Source organism: Phocoena phocoena, chromosome 11 (genome assembly GCF_963924675.1).
Source record: "Phocoena phocoena chromosome 11, mPhoPho1.1, whole genome shotgun sequence".
Lineage (NCBI taxonomy): Eukaryota > Metazoa > Chordata > Mammalia > Artiodactyla > Phocoenidae > Phocoena > Phocoena phocoena.
In genome coordinates this window covers 61,397,347-61,423,562 of record NC_089229.1, presented here as the reverse complement: position 1 = coordinate 61,423,562, position 26,216 = coordinate 61,397,347, and the positions used below count along the sequence as shown (strand labels likewise).

At 50.2% G+C, this 26,216-nt stretch overlaps 1 protein-coding gene across 12 annotated transcripts in view; it reads left to right on the top strand.

Moving 5' to 3' along the window:
* ACVR1B (activin A receptor type 1B) overlaps positions 1-20,929 on the top strand; it is a 31,723-nt gene extending 10,794 nt beyond the window's left edge. Inside the window, exons 2-10 of one of the 12 annotated variants that reach the window (XM_065887035.1) lie at positions 5,852-6,091; positions 6,923-7,171; positions 10,112-10,342; positions 11,595-11,717; positions 12,924-13,091; positions 14,095-14,251; positions 15,585-15,709; positions 19,002-19,132; positions 20,581-20,929. In XM_065887035.1, the coding sequence (XP_065743107.1) occupies positions 5,852-6,091; positions 6,923-7,171; positions 10,112-10,342; positions 11,595-11,717; positions 12,924-13,091; positions 14,095-14,251; positions 15,585-15,709; positions 19,002-19,132; positions 20,581-20,706 (1,550 nt within the window). In that variant the 3' untranslated portion in view covers positions 20,707-20,929. Of the gene's footprint in view, positions 1-5,851; positions 6,092-6,922; positions 7,172-10,111; positions 10,343-11,594; positions 11,718-12,923; positions 13,092-14,094; positions 14,252-15,584; positions 15,710-19,001; positions 19,133-20,580 lie in introns of those variants that run through there. The other 11 variants (XM_065887037.1, XM_065887036.1, XM_065887039.1 and 8 more) reach the window with 11 other exon arrangements.
* Positions 20,930-26,216: the final 5,287 nt, after the last annotated feature.

Genomic DNA, 26,216 nt, shown 5'->3' with positions numbered 1-26,216 from the left:
ATTTGTATATCTTTGGAGAAATGTCTGTTCAGGTCCTTTGCCTGTTTTAAAATTATTTTTTGTTGTTGTTGAGGTTTTTTAAATATAAATTTATTTATTTATTTTTGGCTGCATTGGGTCTTTGTTGCTGCACGCGGGCTTTCTCTAGTTGTGGCGAGTGGGGGCTGCTCTTCCTTCCAGTGCACGAGCTTCTCATTGTGGTGGCTTCTCTTGTTGCGGAGCACAGGCTCTAGGTGCGTGGGCTTCAGTAGTTGTGGCACGAGGGCTCAGTAGTTGTGGCACGAGGGCTCAGTTGTTGTGGCTCGCCGGCTCTAGAGTGCAGGTTCAGTAGTTGTGGTGCACAGGCTTAGTTGCTCTGCTGCATGTGGGATCTTCCCGGACCAGGGCTTGAACCCGTGTCCCCTGCGTTGGCAGGCAGATTCTTAACCACTGCACCATGAGGGAAGCCCTGTTGTTTAGTTTTAAGAGTTCTTTACATATGCTGGGTGCAAGACCATTACTAGATACATGATTTGCAAGTATTTTCTCCCATTCTGTAAGTTCTGTTTTCTTCACTCTTTTGATATTGTCCTTTGAGACACAAAAATTTTTTAATTTGGTGAAGGCCAATTCATCTATTTTTCTTTTGTTGCTTGCGTTTTGGGTGTGATATCTAGGAGACTGTTGCCAAATCCAAGGTCATGAAGATATACCCCTATTTTCATTTTAAAAGTTTTAGAAGTTTTCGAATATAAGTTTTAGCTCTTATATTTAGGTCTTTGACTTACTTTGAGTTAATTTTTGTATATGGTGTGAAGTAATGGTCCAACTTTATTCTTTTGCATGTGGATTTCTGGTTGTCCAGCACCGTTTGTTGAAGACTAGTCTTGCCACCCCCAAAATGTTGTAGACACTCTTGTGTAAAATCAGTTGATGATAGATGTATAGATTTGTTTCTGGACTCTCAATTCTATTCCATTGATTTATAGTCTGTACTTCGGGGAGTAGCATACTGTTTTGATAACTGTAGCTTTGTAGTAAGTTTTAAATCAGGATGTGTGAGCCCTCCAACTTTGTTCTCTTTCTCTTTTTTTTTTCCTCCTAAGATCATCTTGGCTATTCAGGATCACAGAGTTGTGTAGAATTGTAGTCTTTGTTCTATCCCAAGTAAGCTGTAGGGAGTTTGGATAGGGTCCATGGAAGAATAATTAAAATAATCATGGGTTGTAATAGGCTGTTCTTATCAGTTTGGCCTGCCTGATGGATGCTGCCATCTGGTAAGATGAGGGCTCAGAGGCAGCTTATGATCAAGTTGTAAAATCGTGAGGAGGAAGGGTGGCACGGGCTATTTGGGCACCACATTTTAGCTCCTGTAGAACTAGAAGGTTGCCCAGTGAAGCTTGGAAGAGGCAGGTTTAGTGTCCCTAAATGGGACCCTGTTCCACGCTAAATTGATGAAACTTACCATCCCCAAGGAGCATATACATAAGCTAAAAATCATAGAAACTGTAGCTTTAAAACATTCGTGGACCTTCATCTACCAGCACAAAGGTGGGTGTTTTGCAGCATGCCTCTTACCTTTTGAGGTCGGTGCCCCCACCCTGCTCCTCCCACATCCTGTCCCCCGGTGATGTGGATTGAGTGGCTGTGAGTTTAGTCCTGGATGGTGGTTCTTGGGAATTTCCAGTAAGCAACAGCCTTACTGTATCCTCCTAGAGTATGCCGTGGGCAGGAGAGAGGGGCCTGCGGTGGGGGTGCCTTTGCTCAGGCCCAGTGTGTTAGTGCCTACATAACATGCAGTGAGACAGAGTCTGCCCAGGTCGGGACTTGTCAGCCTTCCTCCAAACACATCCTGTCTCACAAATCAAATTTGCTTTGACATCCTACCACAGACCGCCTTCTAATCATACTTTGGCACCACGTTCAAATCCTGCCAAAATGTCTTTAGTTCAGGTTTGACTAGCTTGTTAGTAACAAAATGCTGTGCTAGTGAGAATTTCACTCTGACCACTTTTTAATTGCTTTTCTGTAGATTGGTTTTGTTACTCTTCTGCCATTGGCTTTTCCGATTGTGTTGTTTCTACTACGTAACTCTTTGGTGATGGAACACTGAGAGTTTTAGGTACGTGTTGTTTATGTACCCATGTGTAGTAGGCGGATTTCACCTGATGTGTCACTATGAAACAGATTATAAAGAGCTGTTATCATTAGTCCAGATTTAACTTTTCAAAGAAATCAAAATTAGGTTTGTGATTTAGTGTCCTAGTAGAGTTTTAGTAAATTCAGATGTTTTGTAATTTTATTGTCACTTACTTTGTTTCAATGAAAAATGAATACTAACAGAAGACAATTTAAAGACTAGTCTGTCTTTAAAGTTCAGGAAAAGGTATATGGAATTAAAACAGAACTTCCCAGTGTTGAATCAGTGATCCAGACAATGTGAATTTAAAAACAAAAGTTGATTCAGATTTCAAGTGGAGGATTTTAGAGGTCATCTGGTTCAACCCCTTCTTTCTGGTTAATGGTGAGGAAAATGAGGTTCAGGAAGGTTAAATGAATTGCCCCAAACCACGCGACCAGTTACTGGCAGAGCTGAGACTCAAACAGCAGTTCCTTGCTGTGGTCTTGCTGTCACTTGGCACTTCCTCATCAGTGGTTCGAGAGACACATTGTACGTGGATGTGTTTACTTGAGTTTTACATTGAAGGGAGGGATTAAAATTCATTGAGCATCTATTTGCAAAGCACTTTTTAAATCTCTTATTTCATGTGATTCTTACGTAGTCCTGTGAACTAATTAACAGTCCCACTTTACAGATTAGGCAGCTGGGGTGCAGGAAGGTTACTGACTTGCTCGAGGCCATGCGACTAACGCTAGAGCTGGTATTTGAGCACTGGGTCTGTGTGGCCTGTTCCTGCCTTGATGCTCTGCTGTGGCTCTAGTGACAGTGACTAACTGAACCTCTGCAGGGGTGTGGGCAGGTGTGATGGTTATTGCAAAAATAGCTTTTTCAGACTTCTCACTCTGTAAAAGCAGAGATGTACACAGATGTGAGCAGTCTTCTCAGAGTACCCACGGCACTTAGCAGATGTGGGCTGATCTTCATACCATCTCTGTAACATAAATGGTATTTTCTGGCTGGGCGGCCGAAGCCCAGATAGAGTCAGGGGCTTATTGCCCAATCCTTATCACGAAGCCGCATGGCCCTGCTCCCAGTTCCGTCCTCCGTCCCGTCTAGCATAGATTTCACCACTTTTGTTCTTTCCTGTCTTACACCAAGATTGTTTAAGTACTTCCCAAAAATAATGAGCCACGTGTGGGTGTGCTCGTTCTCCAGAATGAATCACTGTGAAAGAGGCCATGAACCAAGGAAAGGAGAGTGCATGTCTGGGAGCAGAGGCTCTGGTTCCCTGCCTGCTAATTGACGGACTCCGAAGTGAGCTGCTTTTCCAAAGGCGGCTACGGGTCTGGCCCGCGTGTCCCACTGTGCTCAGAATAGCCCTCTGGGAGTTGTTCGCTTTCCCTTCTTGCTTCCCAAAATAGACCTGAGGCTGTTCTCATCGCCGGACGTCGGGGCGCGTGTATTGAGAGGTGTGCGCGCCACGGGGACCCCTTTTGTGCCCGAACGTCCCCGTTGACACAAAGAGGAATGGGCGTTTGCACTCGTGGATGAGTAGTCAGGACTCCAGGGTGAGTCACAGAGGTTTGGGCAGAGTGTTCTGAGAGTCGCAGAAGTAAATTTCAGTTAGCAAGAAGAAGGAAATTTAGGAGGAATTTACTTTTAAAATTCCTTTTATGTTTGGGATCCTAGTCTAAAGGGTACCTGCTTTAAACTTCCTGCCTTTAAAATATAACACTACCCGAGCCCTTCAGCAGGTAGCTGCGTGTTTTGGAATTTCTCCCAGAAGAAAGGGTTCTGATCAGACACTGTGAGAAAAATCCCACAGGCGGTGCAGTGAAGATCCACACTGTCCGTTTACCTGTCTGTGCTCGCCCTCCTTTGTTTCCTTGGTGGGGATGGCAAGGATCGTGTCACTTACAGAAAGCCTGGGGAAGGAAGGGGTTGGACCCTGAGATATTTAGAATCTGTCTTTGGACTTGAAAAGCCAGGAGATGCCTTCCAGTGTTTTAGAGGAAGAGACAAAGATAGACTGTTTACAGCCGAAAGGGGTGAGTTACGACAGGCTGGTTTTTCACGGGACTGGTCATAAATGTCTCTTCTCCAGGGGCCATAGTTTGAATATGTTCCCTCTTGGGATCCAGATAGTATTCGCTTAGTGTCCAGTCGGGGCCTCGGGTGGGCCCTGCCACCTGCATCCCCGCGGGGTGAATGCTCTGTTCAGCACTGTGAGTCCCACCCTCAGTATCCTAGTGGCTCAAGCCACCCTCCTGCCCATCCCAAGGGGTCAGGGCTGGGTTAGGCTCATGGGAGACAGTGCTGGGGAGAACCAACGGCTGCTGTCTGTGCTATTCTTGTTAGACGGATAAATAAAGGATTTCAGATTCCAGGACTGCCGAGCTGGCTTTCAGAGGCACCAAATTCATTTACAGTAATTTCCTGTCAACAGTGCACACTTACGGATAATACACACCCAGCCAAACTCACTAGTTCCAGAGATGATTGTGTGCACTACCTATTTGAAAGAAAAAAAAAATTTATACATATATATATATATATATATATATATATATATATATATATATAGTGCTTTTAAAAGTGATATCCAGGGCTTCCCTGGTGGCGCAGTGGTTAAGAATCCACCTGCCAATGCAGGGGGCACGGGTTCAAGCCGTGGTGTGGGAAGATCCCACATGCTGCAGAGCAACTAGACCCGTGCACCGCAACTACTGAGCCTGTGCTCTAGAGCCCATGAGCCACAACTACTGAGCCCGTGTGCCATAACTACTGAGCCTGCGCTCTAGAGCCCGTGCTCCTCAACAAGAGAAGCCACCGCAATGAGAAGCCTGCACACCGCAACAAAGAGTAGCCCCCGCTTGCCTCAACTAGAGAAAGCCCGCGCACAGCAACGAAGACCCGATGCAGCCAAAAATAAATAAATAAGATAAATAAATTTTTAAAAAAATAATAAATAAAAAAATAAAGTGATATCCAGTTGTCTTTCAGAATGGGTTAGATTTATTGAGCACTTTCTGTACATTAGCTCATTTAATCCTCACAATGACTGTATGAAGCAGGCACTAATATTATCTTCTTTGGAGGGTGTTCTTTTTGCCCCCTCTTGAGAGGGGCACCTGCTGGGGACTAAAGGATGGAGGAGGTTGTTGGACTAGTCGGGAAGCTTTTCAAAGGAAGTGACGTTTAAGCTGACTCTTAAAGAACTTGTAAGCATTAGCTAGGAAAAAAAGCATTGCAGCAAAAGCATGTGTGAGAGCACGCACACTGCATTCAGGAAACTGTGGGCGTTCCTGGTGCAGAGAAAGGAGATGGGGTTGATGATGGATGGCTCCAGGGAACCCGGGTGGTGTCAGCTAGAGTACGTGGGGAGAGGGGTCCTCTAGTCTCCGAAGGGAAGGTGCCTTCCTCCCATCCTCGGGCTTTCCTAGCCACAAAACAATTTTTTTTAATAAGTCAAAGTCTAAAAGTTAAAAAGGCAGTTTCTCTGTTTCTTGTAGGCATAAACTAGAGCACTTAGAGGACAGTGGTGGGACCCAGAAAGCCTTGTTGTGAGCAGAATAAACAGGTGCAAAGGTTGGGCCCCCACTGACGATGTCATCTTTCTGGCCCCATCTCTGTAAAAGCGCCTTATTTTGGAACATCAAGTGTGCTGGGGGATTGTATTCTAAGTCTGGGAAAGGACCTGGGATAAGACCTCACCACTGATGTCAGTGTCCGCTCCCAAACTTCCCTCAGCTCTGCTCTGTGCGTGCACCAGCTGCTTACAGGCCAACTACACGTGTGAGACAGATGGGGCCTGCATGGTTTCCATTTTCAACCTGGACGGGATGGAGCACCATGTGCGCACCTGCATCCCCAAAGTGGAGCTGGTCCCCGCCGGGAAGCCCTTCTACTGCCTGAGCTCCGAGGACCTGCGCAACACGCACTGCTGCTATACTGACTTCTGCAACAAGATCGACCTGAGGGTGCCCAGCGGTGAGTGGACACCCTTGTTGGACTATTGGCTCATCGTGGAGGTAGGGCACCCCTGTCATTTTCATCCTTCCCTACTCTGCCCCCACCCCTTTGTTGGAGGATAGGTAAAGGTGCCTTTTTGATGCTCCCGGAGGTGACATGGGATGGCATTCCTCCCAGGTCCGGTCTGTAGGTCCGAGGATGGGGGAAACAGATTGTCGAGTGAGCCACAGAGGTGAAAGCTGCGATGTGGGTCGTGGCTGAGCAGCCACTGGTGGCTGGTGAGATGTGGAAGAGCCAGGCAGGGGTCCCCACGGGAGGGCCTGGGACTGATCCCGAAGGAGGCGGCCCCTAAGCCATCTGAAGGAAGCTTCTGGTGTGATGGTGATGGCAAAATGGGAAGAGGAACTAGAGCTGGAAAGGACGGCCGTCAAGGCTGAGGAGTATTAGACACCACCCTTCGCAGGTCCGCCACTTAGGAGGTATGACTGGGGAGGTGAGAGGAGGAAGAGAGAGACCAGGCCGAGCTTCAGGAGGCCGTCACAAGTCGGGGAGCAGAACATGGCACGTGCCTGGGGCGTGGAGGTGGGAAGAGCGCCATGAAATGCTGTGAAATTACAGAGCGGGTTGTGGGTTTGACTGTTGCAAAGGGTACCTTAACTAGAGAGGTTTGTATCTGAGAGCATCCAGGCAGATACAGAGCCCAGTAAGACCAGAGAGATCAAGGGCACCTTGAACACAGGGAGAGGAAAAGGGCGTTTCCACCTGGAGGGAGGAGCCGGGGAAAAATGAGGCCATGGCGTTCCCTCATTTTTACTCTGTTCTTTCCCTCTCCTCTCTCACCTGACCCAGGTCACCTCAAGGAGCCTGAGCACCCCTCCATGTGGGGCCCTGTGGAGCTGGTGGGCATTATAGCCGGCCCAGTGTTCCTCCTGTTTCTCATCATCATCATTGTTTTCCTTGTCATTAACTATCATCAGCGCGTCTATCACAACCGCCAGAGGCTGGACGTGGAGGACCCCTCGTGTGAGATGTGTCTCTCCAAGGACAAGACGCTCCAGGATCTCGTCTACGACCTCTCCACGTCGGGGTCTGGCTCAGGTACCGCTTCTTCAGGCCTCGTGTCTGCTGTTGGCCTCCATCACTGCCTCCCAGCAGGATGGAGTGTTCAGGAAGGAGGCTGGCCATTTGCTTTCATAATTCCCCTTCTTTGGGAGTCTGACACGTAATAAGATAAGACAATGGGGTTCACAGAAAATCTTTCATTCTCTGGAATCCCAAAGGTCAGGTGCAAAACTCTCCATTCCAGGATCCCTGCCTCTCCAAGTCTTGTAACCGTACATCTATTAAAATTCACCTGGTTCCACCTGAGCAGTGGCGTACTCAGTTTCAGGGCCCCTTTTGAGAAACAGGAGTGTGCCGGGTTCCTGTGAGGTGGTGGCAGCTAATCATTGATCTGCGAGCAACCGCAGGGGGAGTTTAAGGACACCGAGTAAAGCCGAGAGCCTGGCTTGGGTGAATCATTGACTTGTGCCAGTTGCCCAAGGGTTTTCGGTGGCGGTTGAAATAAAGGCAGCTGGGGCCTCCAGCATGGCGTCAGCACCACTTCCAGAGCTGCCTGTTAGCGACCAAGCCTTTCTTAGGTGGACCTTGACTCGAGACTAGAATTTAGGATAAAGAGAGTTGGGTTGTCTCAGTCTCAGGGTAGAGCTCAGCTAGCTAGTAGACGTGGCTATGACTGCAAAAGAGTCTTTTTGTGAAGACAGACGATTATTTTAGTGACGGTGGTATCCTCTTCCTATAGAAAAAAATCATCCACAAAGGTCACTGTTGCCATTCTGACTAAGACAGGATCATATTTGTGCGAGCTTTGTGCGTGTTTATGTATGTTTTCTCGCCATGTGACAAGACTCTTCTGTAGGGAAATTATGCCGCCATCAGTCATGGCCAGACATCCCTTCTTGAGCACAGGAACGCTGTGAGCTCTGACATCTCCTGAGTTTCTGTGGTTTTGCCTTTATTAAGCTCTGCAGTAGAGAGTGCCAAGATGATGGATATATTTTTAAAAGCTGCATATTTTTGGAAGAGAGAAAATATATGGCTTGTTCTTTGCTGAAGGAGGGTAGGGCAGTGGTTAGAACTGACTGACTCTGTGACCTGACTTGCTGCTGGAGGAGGGTTGCTCGGGGTTTTTGGAGTCTTGTAAGATCAGGATTAGCTGAGGTTAGGGCAGGTCCGGGGCAGTTACCCGGTCATCTGGAGTAAAATGATTAATAACTGTTCCTCTCTGGATGGTTTAGTCCATTCTTAATTCAGAATATGCAAAGCTTCCAAGGTGCTGGAGTTTTAATTCTGTGGACTTAAAGTAATAAGTCCTTGCTGTTTTTTTTTTGTTTTGTTTTTTTGTGGGTTTTTTTTGGCGGTACGCGGGCCTCTCACTGTTGCGGCCTCTCCCGTTGCGGAGCACAGGCTCCGGACGCGCAGGCTCAGCGGCCATGGCTCACGGGCCCAGCCGCTCCGCGGCATGTGGGATCTTCCCGGACCGGGGCACGAACCCGCGTCCCCTGCATCGGCAGGCGGACTCCCCACCACTGCGCCACCAGGGAAGCCCAGTCCTTGCTGTTTGTGTGACGTTCAGTTCACACTAACAAGTACGAGTTGAATACCCTCTGGGTGATACAGGGTGAACAAAATGAGAAAGAGGCCGAGCCAGGATGGGAGAGAAGAGATTGTGGAGAAGGGTCTCACAGACGAGGTCGTGTCTAAAGGGGTCACGAGTCGGACGTTTTGAGAGTGGTAAGAGGGCAGGGAACATTCCAGGCCGAGGGAAAACCCTTGAGCAAAAGAAGGACAGAAAGGCATGAACGCTCACTGGGTGTTTAGGGAATGATCAAGAGGCCAGCACGCCGTCCCCAGGCCAGGGTGGGAAAGCCTCGGGCTGCTGTGCTTTATGCCCCCTGTTGGGGAGGGCAGGGCAAGGCGGGTGAGCTGGGAGGCGCAGAGGCCCACTGGAAATCTTGCAAAGGAGGGCGGGGACAAGGGCCAGCGAGGGGGGACCTGGAGAGGAGGGGGCTGCATCGAGAAGCATTTGGTGGCTCTGTACTGTGGGAGTTCAAAGCATAAACCTTAGAGTCGGTCTTAGATGCTTTGCCATTTACAGCTCGTAGGAATTCGAATGAGTTACTTAACCTTCCCTCTTGATGCTTAGTTTTCTCGTTTGTAAAATGGGCATAATAACAACACCTACCATATAGGTGGTTGTGAGGAAATGAGATCATTTATGCAGGTGCCTCCTGCATAGTATTAAACATACAGTACACAGCTTAGGGGTTAATGACACGTTATTTGTTTGGTCAGGGAGAGGGAGAGAGTTAAGGGTCACGATGGTGGGGGGTGATTGGAGAGACAGGGAGACACTTACTGCATGGGTCAAATGAGGCGATAAACGAGTCCTATAAAGACAGTAAATGCAATCTTAGAATAAGCCTGGGTAGCCCCCCGTCCTGCATCTGGAGCTCCCAGTGAGCAGAACTTTGATCTCCCTGGAGAGAGGTGGGAACCTGGTGGACCCTGACCACACGTCGGCTTTCATGGGCCACGCAGCACTGCCCTCCAGTGGCCAATGCGTGGAGCAGCAGAGGCGGCCCCCAGCACTCAAACCTCCGCTTTCCTCTTCCACATAAAGCAGCTGTAGGTGGATTGGCCCCCCCGGAGGCTGGCTGAAGAGTTAGTACATCCGGTCAGACATTTACATTCAGATCTGTCGTCCGAACTAACTGGGAGGAGAAATCGCTTAGATGAGGAGGAGCTAATCGTATACATTGCCCCGTCCTCGCTCACTCACTCTCAGCGCTGCCCAGCGTAGACTTCCGGAGGATTACCTGGACGGATGTAGGGGCAGCCGAGCTCTCCGTGGTCATTGGACCAGTGTAGAACGGAGGCACTGTGATAAGGGCTTTTCCAGTGTGGCAGTGAGAGTGGGCGTTGCAAAGTTCAACAAATGCACAAATGTCTGCTTTCTTTCCATTCTTTGGTCCGTAGGGTTACCCCTTTTTGTCCAGCGCACAGTGGCCCGAACCATCGTTTTACAGGAGATTATTGGCAAGGGCCGGTTTGGAGAAGTGTGGCGCGGCCGCTGGAGGGGTGGTGACGTGGCTGTGAAAATATTCTCTTCTCGTGAAGAGCGGTCTTGGTTCCGGGAAGCAGAGATATACCAGACAGTCATGCTGCGCCATGAAAACATCCTCGGGTTTATTGCTGCTGACAATAAAGGTAAAGGGCTGGGTTTGGATACAGGGTGTCGCCAAGCCAACAGTAGGCCCAGATGGAGGAGTGACTGTGGAAACTGAACGGTTGTGGGACAGCACAGTTTTGTTTGCCTTTATAGTTATTACCCACAGCAAGAGGATCTGAGTAAGGCGATGGTTTTCAAACTTCTCTTCTATGAAAAGCTTGTACAGAAATCCAGGTTATTAAGCAAGTAAAGCAGTTATTAAGCAGATAAGTAAACCCTCATCCTACCTGCTCACTTTCCCTTCTGTGATACTCCCAAACCCACCCCTAGGGTAGTCCCTGCAGGGGCTCCAGTAAATTTACCTTCATTCCGGTTGGAACGAAGAAGGGTGGCTTCAACCCCTGCCAGGAAAAGATGGCCCTGGAAAAGCACGCGATCCACACTGTGCGACACACCAGCATCACACACACTATTGCAGTGGAGCAGGTGCAGCAGTCACGGCCTGCCTCCCCCCAGGTGCTCCCCCGTGGCCTTCAAGCTCGGCTTTTGGTCCGCTTGTACCTGAGGTTCCTTATTTCCTCCTCCCTCTCTCTGCTGATTTTGCTGTAGTTTTTGAGTCTCTCTCGTGTGCCCAGGCACGTGCTCATTTTTAAGGGCCTCGCTGACTAGCAAAGAGACAAACTAATGATTGTCTATAGGAAGTAATCAAACAACAGCTGTTCTGGTGAGCGCAAATTGGGGGTGAGATGGGGATCACAGATATCACACCTGAGCTTGATTGAGGCGAAGGTGGCAGGGAGTTGGTCAGAAAGAAAAACGAATGAAAAGAGCACTCCAGACACATGTGCGAAGGGGAAGTGTCTTTGGGAACCTGCAGGTAACTTGGGATGTTCCAGCCAAAGACATGGGTGGAGAGGTGGCAGAGGCCAGATTAGGAGGGGCCTTTCTGAGAGGATTGTATTTTATTATAGAGAGTGGGTAGTAATCGAAATTGCATTCATTTATTCAGTAATATTCACTGGCTGCTGTCTGGTCCTGGAATCATCACATATAAGAAGAACAAGACACAGTCCCTGACCTTACAGTGCCCAGGAAGAGGGGACAGCCGACACCTGGGCAGGTAGCGCACTTGAAGTCAGAAAGACCGTGGGTGAAGGCATTTGCATTTTAGAAGAGTGTCTCCGGCAGTCAGGACACAGTTTGCTCCGTGGTCCAGTAATTTTTAGAAGTTGGTGCTGGCAGAGGCTGTGGAAGATGCTAAGTGTTTGTTTTTCCTTCCTAAAACAACAGCAGGCCGCTCATTCCTCACGTTGCCATGGCGGTTTGTAGTAGCCTCAGCTGCCCCCAGGCTGAAGAGACTTGACCTCTCACGCGAGGGAGGAAGGGGAAGAGAGAATTCCTTACTCCCTCTGAGTAAGCCGTGCCTTTTTAAAACAGCATTACCTTCTGATTATTCATTTAAATCTGACATATATTTCAGAGGGTCAAAAGGTGTCTTCCCTTCTAACTTATGGGCAGGGTCCTCAAGATGTCAGGGCTAGTTGAGTGTAAAGGGGTGTGTTCGGTGGACCGCTCGTTCGCAATCAGGGAAACAGAGGCTGGTGCTCTTCCAGGAGCCACCGCCTGTATTGATTCTGGCAGCTTGTGTGAGTAGGATCTGGCTGTTGAAACCCACGCGAGGGCCAGGGGAGGAGGAAGTTCGGACTCCTTTGTTGTTGCCCGGTTAACATGATACGGATGGTACAGCTAGGGCCTGGAGCTAGGGCCAGCTTGGAATTTGGGCGATCTCGATCCAATTTCCCAGTCTTCTTACTGACAGCAGCACAAGCTAATTATTAGACTACCAGCTTTTGGGTTTTCTTTTTCTCCCTCCCTTCTTCCCACTCCTCCTTCCCGCTGTACTCTGCATACCCCTCTCCCCTAGTATGAAAGTGTGTGCTCGCCACCTCCCGTTGCTCTTCTGAGGATGAGATGATAAGATTCCTCTCTGGAATACTTGTAAGTGTGCTCTTCGTGCGTTGAAAAGCATTTGTGGCCTGGAACACAATAATACGCAAAGGAGCTCTTTCCTCCTCTCACAGAGAGCTCATAGCCTGGTAAGAGCGGTGGACTTCAAGGACCCGCTACAAATGAGCCTGGTGCTCGGGTTGGGCTGTGCTCGCAGGGTCTTGGAGCACAGAGGAGGGCCTGCGAAGCCTTCCTCCTTGGTGGGGGTGGGTGCTGCCAGTCGTGGTTTTGATGAGCAGGTCTTGTCAGGATCAGAAGCAGTGTTGCAAAAGAAACAGATGATCCTGTTACTTTGCCTCAGCATGTACTTCCTCTTCGGGGTGCCTCGCATTTCAAATTTGGGTGTGATCAGGGTGCGTGCGGTTCCGAATCCTGCCTACGAGAGGTGAGGGAGCGGGTCTGAGAAAGAAAGGCCGTTCTGTCCTTCCTGGAGCCTAAAGCTGAGGACGGTGGTGGATGAGACGGGCACAGAGGGGCCTCAGGAGGTGTAGGGCCGGGGAGCGGGGAGTACAGGGGTCTCACTGGGGTGTACGCACAGACTCTTGCTTTCCTACCGTGACCTTTCTGCCGGTAGTCGTGCCTCTTCTGGACCTGCTCTGTGGCTCTCTGCAGATAACGGCACCTGGACTCAGCTGTGGCTTGTGTCCGACTATCATGAGCACGGCTCCCTGTTCGACTATCTGAACCGGTACACGGTGGCCACCGAGGGGATGATCAAGCTGGCCTTGTCTGCCGCGAGCGGCCTGGCGCACCTGCACATGGAGATAGTGGGCACCCAAGGTGAGTGGGCCTGTCCCATCCCCACCGAGCTCCCAGAACTCCTTCTCACTGAGGATGCGGGACCTGGGCCTCAGGGACTGGCGTCTGGTCTAAGCGAGAGGAGCTTGGGCCTCACCCCGGCGCGAACAAGAGGTGCCTCTGCCTTCAGAGCGCCTCGGGGGGACTCCTGACGGAAGTGTGGGTGGTTTGTCCCCGATGGACTGGGGTGGCTGTTGGTTGGGAGGCTGCCGTTGACTGAGTGGTCATCTCAGACGCCCGCGGTTCACTGGTAGAGGAAGGGACTGAGAAAATCGAAGGAACTGCTGTGCCGAGCATCAGTTTGGCGGGTTCACACCCTCGTCGGCGGGTCAGCTTGACGGGTTCGACGCTGGGCTCTACTAAACTCGGAGGGCCCTCCTGGAGGAAGGCGACCGCGGGCACCCCTGCTTGTTGCCTGACATCAGCTCTTTGGGAGCTCCTGGGGCTTGGCAGGTGGCACGTCGCTCCCTGGTGCCTGGTCGACCGGGCAGCAGCTCTTGCTGCCCCGTGACAGAAAACCAGCCACGGAAGTTTGACCCTGTTGCTAGGCTCTCCAGGGAAGGTAGCAGTCCTTACCTCCCCCGTTTGGTTCTCAGAACGTAGCTAGCATGGCAGCTTCTCTCTGAAGTCCTCAGCAGTTCTGTACAGGGGCTTATAAGTTCGGGGAAGGCGAGTAGGAGTAGTATTAATATAGCAATATTAGCTCATACGCCTGCCCTTCTAAGCTCTTGACTTACCTAAGTCAATACAGTACATTTAATCCTTATAACATTCCCCTGGAGTAAGTACTGGGGTTTAGTCTCATTTTATGGATGAGAAGACCAACGCACAGACAGGTGAAGTTGCATTTCCAGGGTTACTGGGTTAGTGGGGAGCAAAACGAGGACTCGAACTCATAAGTCTGGCTGCAGAGACTGTGCTTTTAACACTTGTACTGTCTGTCTTTAAAGATCCCTGGTTCGTTTGTTTGTTTTTTCTCTGCTAGGGAAGCCTGGAATTGCTCATCGAGACTTAAAGTCAAAGAACATCTTGGTGAAGAAAAATGGCATGTGTGCCATCGCAGACCTGGGCCTGGCTGTCCGTCACGATGCAGTCACGGACACCATTGACATTGCCCCCAACCAGAGGGTGGGAACCAAACGGTAGGAAGGCCCTGGGCCTTCGCGCTTGCCCGACACTGGTACTGAGTAGCCCTTGCCCAACTGCGTGGGAGAAGGCAGTGTGGTCCTAACTCTGACAGCTGGTAGTTAAATTGAACACCCGCTCCCCACACTGGAAAGCCACACAGGTTGCATCGCGCAGATACAAGTGCGAGCGGCACAGCTCCGGAAGACCCTGTACCCATAGGTGCTGGTGCATTGGGCAGGGGAGGCCATGGAGAAAGAGAACCTGGAGCAAGATTTAGAAGGGAGACAGGCACCAGGCTTGGCTGGGGGAGAGGGAAAATGTTGCAGTCTGAAGGGGTGGCCTGGGCAGGACCCCACAGGAGGCAGGGAGCATGCTTCGCTTAGGGTGTAGAGAGCAGGTTTGCCAAGCTAGAGCAGAGGTAGTCCAGGGTGGAGATGAGGGCCCCCCCCCCCGTAAGGATTATGGGCCTCCTCCCCGCGTCACAGAGAAGTGACATAAGAAATAAGGAACGTGGCATACCCTGGCCTAATGGTAAAGACTCCGAGCACTCACTGCCGAGGGCCTGGGTTCAATCCGTGGATGGGGAACTAAGATCCCACAGGCCGCGTGGCATGGCCAAAAACAAAGGAAATAAGGAACAGATTGACTGTGACTGCAGGTCGACTTCACGAGCTGGAAATGCAACTTTTCATCGGATGGAAGAGGAGGGCTGTTTCTCTACTGAGTATCAGTGAATCTCACTAATTGTGCTGCTGCTTTTTTTCCCCTTCCTTTTGACCTGAATGACTGCAGCCGCCCAGGCCCCAAAGTGTGAGGCCTGAGGTGAGCTGATTGGCCTCCTGTGGGCCGTGGGGAGTGGCTCAAGCAGTACTCACGAACTAGCTGAGTGGGACTCTGATGACTACCTAGAATTAATTCTCACTTACCTGCACGGGTAAGATAACAAAAGAAGTTCAGACTGAAATTTAAGCTCAACCCATTATTGGCCGCACTGAATAAAGTCCAAGCCCCCAGTAGCAACCAGATATTATGTACTCTTCCTGCTCTGTGGCCTGCAGTACACACACCTCTGCCAAGAAATCAAAACATGCTTAAAATAAATCTTGGCGGTTGAAAGATAGAGGTAGAAATAAGAGTAGGCTAGTATTACCAAACCTCGCTAAGGTGTTTAGATTCGAATCCGAAGCATGGGAGTTTGCAATAATAAGAATCCATCACTTCCTCCTCCCCAAGGGGCTGTCTTGGGGTGATTCTGTCCCACATTCAGGGGGCCCTTGAATCACTACTTTGAGTCGAGAAAGAAGTCATCATTTTCTATGCGTGATCACATTCCCTTTGCTCTTGCAGATACATGGCCCCCGAAGTACTTGATGAAACCATCAACATGAAGCACTTCGACTCCTTTAAGTGTGCTGATATCTACGCCCTTGGGCTCGTGTACTGGGAGATTGCTCGAAGATGCAACTCTGGAGGTACCTTTCTTCCTGCCTTCTCTGGCTCCTCCCTCGCAGTCCAGAGTCCTGAGGGGCTAGAGTTGTCCTGCCTTCTTTCTCCTAACGGCCTGTCAGATGCCTAGCGCCAGCACCCATCATACTTAGGGTTCTCATCCAAGAGGAGGGAGGGGACCGGGGAGCCGTAGGGACAAGAGTGTGTTTACTCTTTGGACCAGCTTGTTGAATAGTGTTTTATGTTGTGGTGACCGTTCCGGGGACTCATTTGGGCTTTTTTGGGGTTTTTTTGGTAACACATTGTCTTTCTTGGTCTTTCGAGGTTGGGAAAGCCCTGGGTAGGAATAGCACAGGACTAATGCAGGGGTCTCTTTTACACAGGAGGCAGGGTATTCTAACACGCTGGCTCTCAAGCCACGTTCCTGGGGAATGTGGGGTTTCGTTGATAAAATAATAGTGGTGATTTCTCAATTTGTGGGAGAAAGCTTACTAATGCATAGAATTTTCTCACAATGAGTCTTTTCTTATGCAATTTTCTCCTGAGTCTTTGGCATTTGCAAGTGTTCAACCACGTCAGAACTCAGTGAAAGGTAGTATCAGACTTAGCAGAAGACTTTTGTTTTTTTTTTTTGCGGTACTCGGGCCTCTCACTGTTGTGGCCTCTCCCGTTGCGGAGCACAGGCTCCGGACGCGCAGGCTCAGCGGCCATGGCTCACGGGCCCAGCCGCTCCGCGGCATGTGGGATCTTCCCGGACCGGGGCACAAGCCCATGTCTCCTGCATCGGCAGGTGGACTCTCAACCGCTGCGCCACCAGGGAAGCCCAGCAGAAAACATTTTTTATCATCGGCTTAGTGTATCAGAATTTTATGGTGACTTCCAAGTATTCTGCCACATGATCAAGTTCAAGAACCACTAGAACGCTGCCCTCAGCCATTTATTTATCTTTGATGTAAGAGATTCCAGGTCAGTGGAAGTGAATTAAATTAATTAAAAAGAAGTGATGAGTGTTCCAGCAGAGCCCTTTTCTGTATTTTACTGCCTTTTTCCATCTATGATACATTTGGTAAGATCCAAATTATGGAGGAGGCACCCAGGTATTGTACATCTTAAATTTTGATCATGATATACAGATAAAACAGATCAAGATGAATCTGGTCGCACGGGTCTGTGTGGTACTGTTATTGTCACCGTTTCGCAGATGAAGAAGATGAGTCACGGATTAGGTGATCTGTCCAAGGTCACACCACTGATAAACTAGGGTTCAGACTCTGGCAGACTGAGGCCAGAGTTTAAGCTAATTGCTCCTTAGATGATTAACCAAGTCAGACTCTATTTAAAAATCTGTCCCGGGACTTCCCTGGTAGTGCAGTGGGGGACTTCCCTGGTAGTGCAGTGGATAAGATTCTGTGCTCCCAATGCAGGGGGGCCCAGGTTCGATCCCTGGTCAGGGAACTAGATCCCACGTGCATGCCGCAACTAAGAGTTCGCATGCCACAACTAAGGAGCCTGCCTGCCGCAACTAAGGAGCCTGCCTGCCGCAACTAAGGAGCCCACGTGCCACAACTAAGGAGCCAGCGAGCTGCAACTAAGGAGCCCGCCGGCTGCACCTAAGACCCAGCGCAACCAAATAAATGAATAGATACTTTTTAGAAATAATAGAATAAATGCTAATCTCAAAATAAATAAATAAATAAAAATAAAAATCTGTCCCATCAGCTCAGAACAGCAGAATTTTTTTCTGGAAAAAGGCATGAGAAAGTTACATTGGATTTTTTTAAATTAACTTTTTATTACGGAAAATATTTCAGTTTGTAGCTCTAGAAGATAAGGACTTCAAAAATATAGTACTATTATCACACTTTAAAAAACAGACAGTAATTCTTAATATCATATAACATTAGCCAGTGTTGAGATTTCCCCAATTATCTGTGAATTTTTTATAAAAAACAGCTTGTTAAATCAGGGTTTAATTTAAATGTCCATCCACTGCAGTTGATTGATATAACTCGCAAGTCTCATAATCTACAGGTTACCCCTCAATTTTTTTCTTCTGCAGTTTTTTGGGTTTGTTTTTCAAGATTTCTTATTTATTTATTTTTATTTTATTTTTGGCTGCGTCGGGTCTTAGTTGCAGCATGCGGGATCTTCGTTGAGGCACACGGGATCTTTTTGTTGCGGCGCGCAGGCTTCTCTCTAGCTGCGGCGTGCAGGTTTTCTCTTTCTAGTTGTGGCGTGCGGGTTCTTTCTCTCTCTCTGGTTGTGGCACGCAGGCTCCAGGGCGCGTGGGCTCTGTAGTTTGCGGCACGCAGGCTCTCTAGTTGAGGCGTGAGAGCTCAGTAGTTGTGGCGCATGGGCTTAGTTGCCCCATGGCATGTGCGATCTTAGTTCCCCGACCAGGAATCGAACCCTCATCCCCTGCATTGTAAGGTGGATTCTTTACCACTGGAACACCAAGTAAGTCCCCTCTCCTGCAGTTTTCAAAATTGGAGAATCCAGGTCCAAACTTTATCCTGTAGGGTTTTCCTGTCTAGATTTTCCAGATAACCTCTTAGGCAGTTCACACGTTCTACTGTTTCTGTGAATTTCCTATGAGAGTTCCATCTAAAGACTAGAATCATTTTTTCCCCCAAAATCCTTCTGTTAAAAGACACAGATAATGGTGATTATCTCTCTTTTTGTGATGTTAACAGCTATTGTTGATTATTGTCCAAATCCAAATGTATTAGAGGTTGAAAAATGCCAGTATTCCGATCCTGTCAAACTTCATGTATTAGCTAGATTTTTTTTTTTAAAGAGAAACTTCCACTATTGTCTATTTCGTTAACCAAGATGTTTAATTTGAAGAGGAAAGGCAGGGTAAATACTTGATTCTTTCCATTTATTTGACATTTTTCAAAATAATGAGTTTATTCCCTCTCATTCTACAAAGACGACTGAGGTTTTGGTTTATTTGTTTGTTTTTAGTGTCATCACGAACTGGTGATTTAAAATATTTGTTTCCATTGAAGTCATAGGTCTTACTGTTGCTTAAATGTTCTCATCTTTGGCCAGTTGGGAGCTTTTCAGGTCGGTACCTTTTGACATGGCCTCAGTAGTCTTTGATAGTTTCCTTGCTTTTTGTTACGAAAAAGATATTCCTGGCTAATCCTGTGTGTCTCTTGTCCCATAACTAGCACTGACCAGGCTCTCCAAGGAGCCCTAGTTCCTCTTAGTGGGAAGTGGTATTTACAGATCACAACACGGGTGTTGTCATTGGCTTTTGAGTAATCTCTTCCTTCTTTTGATAACTCCGGTGGACGTTTTCTTTTCTCCCAGGAGTCCATGAGGAATATCAGCTGCCATATTATGACCTAGTGCCCTCTGACCCTTCCATTGAGGAGATGCGGAAGGTCGTATGCGACCAGAAGCTCCGCCCCAACATCCCCAACTGGTGGCAGAGTTATGAGGTGGGAAGCTCCCTTCTCTCCCGTGGTCTTTCTATCTGCCTGATTTCTCTCCCTTAGAAGAGGGTTTGCCAAAAGTGGGGCCAACCCCAGGGCTACCCCCTGAGCGTGTCGGTTATTGCAAACTATTATGTGCTGTTGTATTATATACTGAGCCCTTGTCCTGGGCACTGTAGGGTCCCCTTTGGAATTGACAGCCTAGAAGAAGAAAAAGGCTTGGTCCCAGGACACAGATAAGAGACAAAACAAAGACTGAGTGGGAGCTGTTAGACCTGTCCAACTAGAAAAATGGCTCTGGAGCCACAGGGGTGAGCTGAGCTTCGTGGAAGAGTTAAGAAGAGGCGTCCACGAAGGGTGTAGAAGAATGAGGGGGTGGGACTCAGTGAGAAGACATGTCTGCGAGGGAAGTGGCCTTTCTAAAGACTCAGAAGCGAGGAGGGTGTAGAGAATTTGGGTTGGGGAGTGATGGCGGATGAAGCGGGGAGGGGATGGCATTCGATGGCGATAACAGAAATGAGGACAAACGTGTGATCTAGATTCCTAAGAAACGTGGAGTTGCGGGGTCTTGGAGTCTTTGGCGGCACAGGGTTTGCTTCTCTAGTGCTCTTGGGCCCCCTTTTCTCTCGTGGCTGTGCTTTAAGGAGTGTGTCCACTGGAGGGCAGGCCCGCGTTGAAGAGCAGAATTACTGAGCTCACACTTTGGTGACGCCTCTGCTTTGCCTGACAGAGCAGCCTTTTCCAAAATGGTCCTTGGAACCCTCAGGGTTTATTCACTTCAGAGGGTGAGGGAAGCAGAAAGAACTGGTCTTCAGCTGCCCGCACCCCACTCCCTCTTCAGTCGGGGCTGTTTGTGTGTTGGGACTCCGCCGGGGAAAACGGGTCCCAGTGCTAAAAGGAATCTGGAAAACACTGGCCTGAGGCAGCAGTCTGGGGACTCTGTAGCCCTCCACAGGTGACCTTCCAGGTCCGCCCCTTGGCTGCCCCTGGCCTGTGTCGTCCGGGCCCTGGCCGTGAGCTTCTGCCTCTGACGAGGCTGCCTCTCAGGGGCTGCCGCCTCCTCCGCCACCCTGTCTCTGCACGTGAACGTGGGGTCACAGCCGCGTGCGCGCTCATGCTGGGGGGTGTCCCTGCTGTGCCTGGCTCGTGCGCTACTTTACAAAAAACAGTCAGTAGACAGTCATAAATACGGATACTCAAACCTTCCAGAAATGATTTTCAGATCACAGGCCGTTGCAGGTATTTCTCTCAGGATCACCCAGACGCCGGGGAGTGGCTGACCAACCATGCTTGCCGAGAAGGTCCCCCTCCCCAGGCTGTCCCTTAAGGAAGGGGGTGCCCGGGGCAGGGGGTGGGGGGCGGGCGGAGCCCGGGTCGGGGAGGGGCAGCCTGGGGACCGGGAGGGCTTCAGTGGGGCGGGGCGGGGCGGCTCGAGTGACGCGGGGTCTCTGCAGGCGCTGCGGGTGATGGGGAAGATGATGCGGGAGTGCTGGTACGCCAACGGCGCGGCCCGCCTCACCGCACTGCGCATCAAGAAGACCCTCTCCCAGCTCAGCGTGCAGGAGGACGTGAAGATCTAGCTGCCCCTCCCCACACGCTGCCGGGCAGCGGGACCTACAGCCGAGCTGCCGTGTTGAGCGTCCGATGGAGGCCTACCTCTCGTTCCTACCCAGCCCTCTGTGGCCAGGAGCCTGGCCCGCAAAAGGGACAGAGCCCGGGAGACTCGCTCACTCCCACATTGGGTTTGAGACACAGACACCTTTTATATTTACCTCCTAGTGGCACGGAGCCTCTGAGAGCAAACGGTGTGGAGAACTCAGTGCCACAGCCTGGACCGGCTGTAGTGGGAAGTTCTGCAAAGCCCGGCGCGCCTGGCAAGAAGCCTGGCGTGGTGACGGGCGGCCTGGGAGGGCCCGGGAGGAGCGAGCGTGGCCCCTGCTGAGCGGCACCGAGGGCTTTCCTCTGGGACCAACCCCAGCGCAGCGAGGCAGCCCGGGGAACCAGCAGGATGGCCCCTCTCGGCAGCGCCGGGCCTCGTGCTCCCCTCCGCCCCGTCGGGACACCTGGAGGGACTGCCAGTGCCCGTCTGTCCAGCCGTGTATGCATGTGCCGAGGTGCGTCCCCTGTTGTGCCTGGTCTGTGCCGCGCCCTTACACGTGTGTGTGCGCGTGCGCGTGTGTGCGTGTGTGTGTGTGTGCGCACGCACGTGTGTCTGTAGGTGCGCACTCACCTGCTCGAGCTTTCCGTGCATGTGCAGGTCAGGGGTGTGGTCGTCACGCCGGCTCTGCGCGCTGGGGCCTCTGTTCAGTAGTGAGCAGCGTCTGGTTTCCCTGGTGCCCCTCCTGGAGGGCTCCCTCCCCTCCCTTCCAGAAGCCCCCCTCCACAGTGGGTCTCCCTCCCCTGTGTCGCCTGGCCCTCCTTCTCCATTTCAGACTGTGGAACCAAAGGTGGCCCGGTTGTCTGTGGCAGGCAAGGCTTTTGGGTCCAAACGTAAGGGAGGCGGGGTGGGATGGGCAGGGAGAGAATCTCGGTGGCAGTCTGGGGTGTTGTGGTCAGCGGCCACCGTGGGAAATGAGCCAGCCTAAGGGCATCGTCCTCGGCAGCGTCAAGGAAGGGCCGAGGAATCTGAAGCCCAGATCTTGGGACTCAGATCGGAATGTCACATCTGTCTTTCATATCCCACATTCTGGAAACAGCAGTGTATATTTTTGGTGGTAGTGGATTTAGGGTGGGGAAGGGAAGGGGGGGGCAAGGAGTGGGGAGGGAGTCTGGGGCGGGAGGGAGGAATCTGCATGGGTCTTTTACTGGATTATCTGATCACGGTGGAGGGAAGATGTGAGACTTGCGTCCACTTCAGGGGCTTTACTAAAGGGAACAGCCCGAGCTGAACCTGTTGTTTAACCTGAGTGTAGTATTTAACGACGTCTGGAAGCGCGGTTGTGGGTGGTGATTCCGTCAGCATATCTTAGGTATATATTAACTTTGAAGCCATAACTTAACTGGAGTGGTTTGGTTTTCTTTTCTTTCTTTCTTTTTTTTTTTTTAATTTAATTGGGAGGGTCTGGATTTTAACTTTTTTTAAATATTGTTAAGTTTTTATAAAAGGAAAACCATCTCTATGTGATGATTACCTCTCAATCTATTTGTTTTTAAGGAAATCCCTATAAAAACAACCACACAAAAAATGCTTCAATCAAACGCACACAGCTCAATCACACTGGAAATGTCTGTCCTTGTACCTGAGCCTGCTCCCCCCACCCGGCAGCAAGAGTTCCTCTGCCCTGGGGGTTGGTCTCGCTTGCGTTCTGCCCCCCCTCCCAGTTCCACAGGTGGGTTTTGCACTGGGGCCCTGGCCTTCCGTGCGTTGTCCAGCAGGTTGCAGCTTCTCCTGCAGGCATTCACGCTACAGACATCACTGAGTGCCTGCTGGATGCCAAGCAGTGCGCCAGGCGCTGGGAAATACAGCTGTGAACAAGACAGGCTTGGGTCCTACTCTTGGAGCACCGACCACAGGACCCATTCAAGTTAGTGGGTGACTGTTTTGAGACCAGAAGTTTTTGTAGTTGCTTCTGAGCCTTTTGAGCCTGGAGTGATTACTCTTATATAAGACCACTAAGGAGTGAGGATGCCCACCTGTCCCCCACCAAAGAGGCCGGTGGTGGGCAGTGAGACCCCCCCCCCAGTCGCTGCATTCATCCGGAGCCCCCTTCCTGCCCCCAGGGGAGGCACAGACTGTTCAGCCTCAGAGCATCCCTGCCTCCAACCCAGCGATTCTCTGCCAAAGCTTGTGGTGGAGGGGAGAGCCCTCCCCCCACTTCCATTGGTCTCCCCCGTGCCCTGGCCTTCCTATTTATTTTCCTGCTGTATCGCTTCTTTCCTTGCGTCAAAGGAGATCTTCCCCTAACCCTCTGAGCCAATTTACTGGCTACTGACTAATTTCCCTCGAATACCAATCGTGTCATTAGGGGGACCTTCTTTCCCCACCCCTGCTGATGCCCCATCTGTCCGCCCTGTGGCAGAACTTAGCGGTTTGGAGGAGATGACAGAACTCAGACTCCTCTCCCCCCGCCGCAGCCAGCCTCTGGGATCTGCCAACACTCCTTGACCCAGGGACTCCCAAGCCACTAGCCCACTCCCCCGGTGGCCCTGCTGTCCTCACCACACACTCCTCCTTCTCCACCTCTGGGGAAGACTGAGCAGTTTCGGGGGGAAGCTCCCAATCCCACCGCCACCACTCTTAACCCAAGAGTTAGGAGTGAGAGAGTTGGGAAGAAACTAAAGCTGTGGTTTTGGCCCCCTGAGGCTAACCCTGATCCATAGGGCTACCTGCACCTCTGGATTCTGGATTCACAGACCAAGTCCAAGCCCGTTCTTAGGTTGCCGTCAAGGCCCCCGAACGGCATTCTCGGTACTTCTGTTTGTTTTTGTACATTTTATTAGAATGGACTGTAAGATAGCCACTTAGACACTTTACCTCTTCAGTATGCAAATGTAAATAAGTTGTAATATAGGAAATCTTTTGTTTTAATATAAGAATGAGCCTGTCCAATTTCTGCTGTACATTATTAAAGTTTTATTCACAGAGCTTTTCTGGTGCCATCTGTTTTACATCTGTGGACTGGCTGCCCAGCCTTTATCAGAGGAGCTGGGCAGGTGCTTCAGGTAGCGTCCCTCCCGCCACTGGCTGTGGTACAACGTTAACACCAGCTGCAGCAGGTCATGTCAGAAGAGGACCCTGTCGGAACATCCGGGGTCTTCCTGAGGCTGTTCCCCTGTGTTTCATAGAAGGAGGGCCTGGCGTGTGAGAGGGAGTGGAGGACGAACTCAGCACCTTTTCTTGGGCTTTGCCTGTATTTGTCTTTGTCTTTTAGCATTTTTCTCTTTATATAAAAGAGGGTCTTGATCCTGGTAAGTCACAAACCACCCAGTCTCGAAGGCAGCCTGGGCCCTCCTCAGTTTTAGCTTTCCCCCTCCTGACTTGGAGTATAAATGTGAATTTGGGGTTGGCTAAGCGACTTTGAGGTGAGAGTCTTCAGTGGTGACTCCGGGGTTTTCAGTGTGCGGGTGGCTGTGAGGAACAGCCCTAACCCAACATCTCTAGGCTGAGGAGCCAAGAGAGCAAGTCCTAGAATCAAAGACTCTCAAGTTTAGATGGGACTCCAGAGGTCCAGCACCCATCAGGCATTTGACCTCCCCCACAGCATCCCTGCCGAGCGGCGTGGGCCTCGTGCTGTGACACTCAGGACCACAACCTCCACCTGCCGGCCATCTGCTCAGTGAACAGCCCTTCCTTACCTAGAACTGGGAAACTCCCTACAACTTCTCTCCAGGATGGTTCAGAGCACTTACTCTGTCTTCCATATAAGGTCCCTTAACATATTTGAAGGCAGCTGTTACGTTACTATGAATCTGGCAAAGCTTAGGGTTTTTTCAGTTAATATTAGCAGATACTAATTAAAAAGTTACTGTGTGGGACTTCCCTGGCGGTCCGGTGGTTAAGACTCCGCGCTTTCACTGCCGGGGGCATGGGTTTGATCCCTGGTTGGGGAACTGAGATTCCGCATGCTGTGTGGCGGCAAAAAAAAAAAAAAAAAAAAAAGCTATTCTTTGCTACGCAGTGTGCCAAACTTGGCTTTACGTACATGAACTGCTTTCATCCTCAAAACAATGTGTGAGGCTGGATTAGGAAACTGAGGGTTAGAGAAAACAGATAAACTGCCCACACAGCTCACAAGGGTGGAGAAGACCTTGGGTCCGGGGTGTCTGGCCAGAGACGGCAGCCCCTCAGCCTCTGCACATCCTGCCTCCATGGCGCCATGCCCTTCCCCCACGCCGGCTGCTCTCCGAGAACCTGGCTCAAGCCCGTGGCCACGGAGAGCACATGACATTCCACCCAGGCATTCACTGGCAGCACAGACGAGGAGGAGAATCCCAGACTCTGCTTGACATCTTCGGGTCACATCCCAGGACCGCATCTTACGTTTGGGTTGAGTAAAATCCAGCCCCCTTCCTCTTTCCTGTATATGAGAAGTTGGTATTTTGAACTCAAGTGCGGGACCTTGTATGCCTTATAGGTTTACCCTGTTAAGTTTTACCACAGAACCTGTCCATTGCTGCAGCCTGGCAATATTTCAGAATTCTTCTTGTTGCCCAGAGTTTTCCATTTGTCCTCCCATCTGAGACTGTTGGGCCGGAGAAAATCAAGTAACTTACCTCTAGAAGTTGGCTCGAAGTTTGGCATATATCCTAGTAACCCAGAGTGGCTGCTAATTAAATTGTCCTTGCACCCTGGCCCTAATTCTCTTTGGACAAAGATAACAGCAGACTCCCAAGTACCTTGTTGAAGTGGCAAGGTATTCTTGTGGCTGCTGCATCTCTTTGATCTGTCTGTCGGAAGGAAAGGTGAAGTGGCTCGTAGTGGATCTCAACCTAGTTCAAAAGCCAATCAATGATCAGTCATCTTGCCAAGCATGGACCTAAAATTCACTAGGCTATGGATTGCAGGTTCAACCTTACCGTTTTGAAAATCAGAAAGGCAGCAATTCTGGGACCTCTTCATGTGCCCTTGAAGGTTACTAACGTTTCACCTTTGTAAGGCCCACGACCCAGCAGACCTGCGTTCATTTAATGGTGTATCACTAGGGGTTTTGTTTCACACGTTTTAAATTTCTGTCCCCACCCCCTACCCCCGGCCATGTCTTCTGATCTGTAGTCTGGAGAACATGCTTGCTAAATACAACCAAAACAAAATGAGGGGTAGAGTAGTAAAGTTCAAGAGACATGCAGGAACATGTGAGGGATGCATAATGAAGGGGAGGGAAAGGGAGGGAAAGCTGTAGATCAAGACAGGAATGGTTACTTAGGATTCACCAGAGAAATGAAAACTAATAGGGCTGGGTAGATTAGATAGATGATAGGTCGATAGATAGATAGATAGATGTTTAAAGGAATTGACTCACACAATTGTGGGGCTGTTAAGTCTGAAAGCTACAGGGCAGGCTGACAGGCTAGAGACCCAGGGAAGAATTGATGTCGCAGTCTTGAGTCTGGAGGCAAACTTTCCTCTTCCTTAGGGGACCTCAGTCTTTTA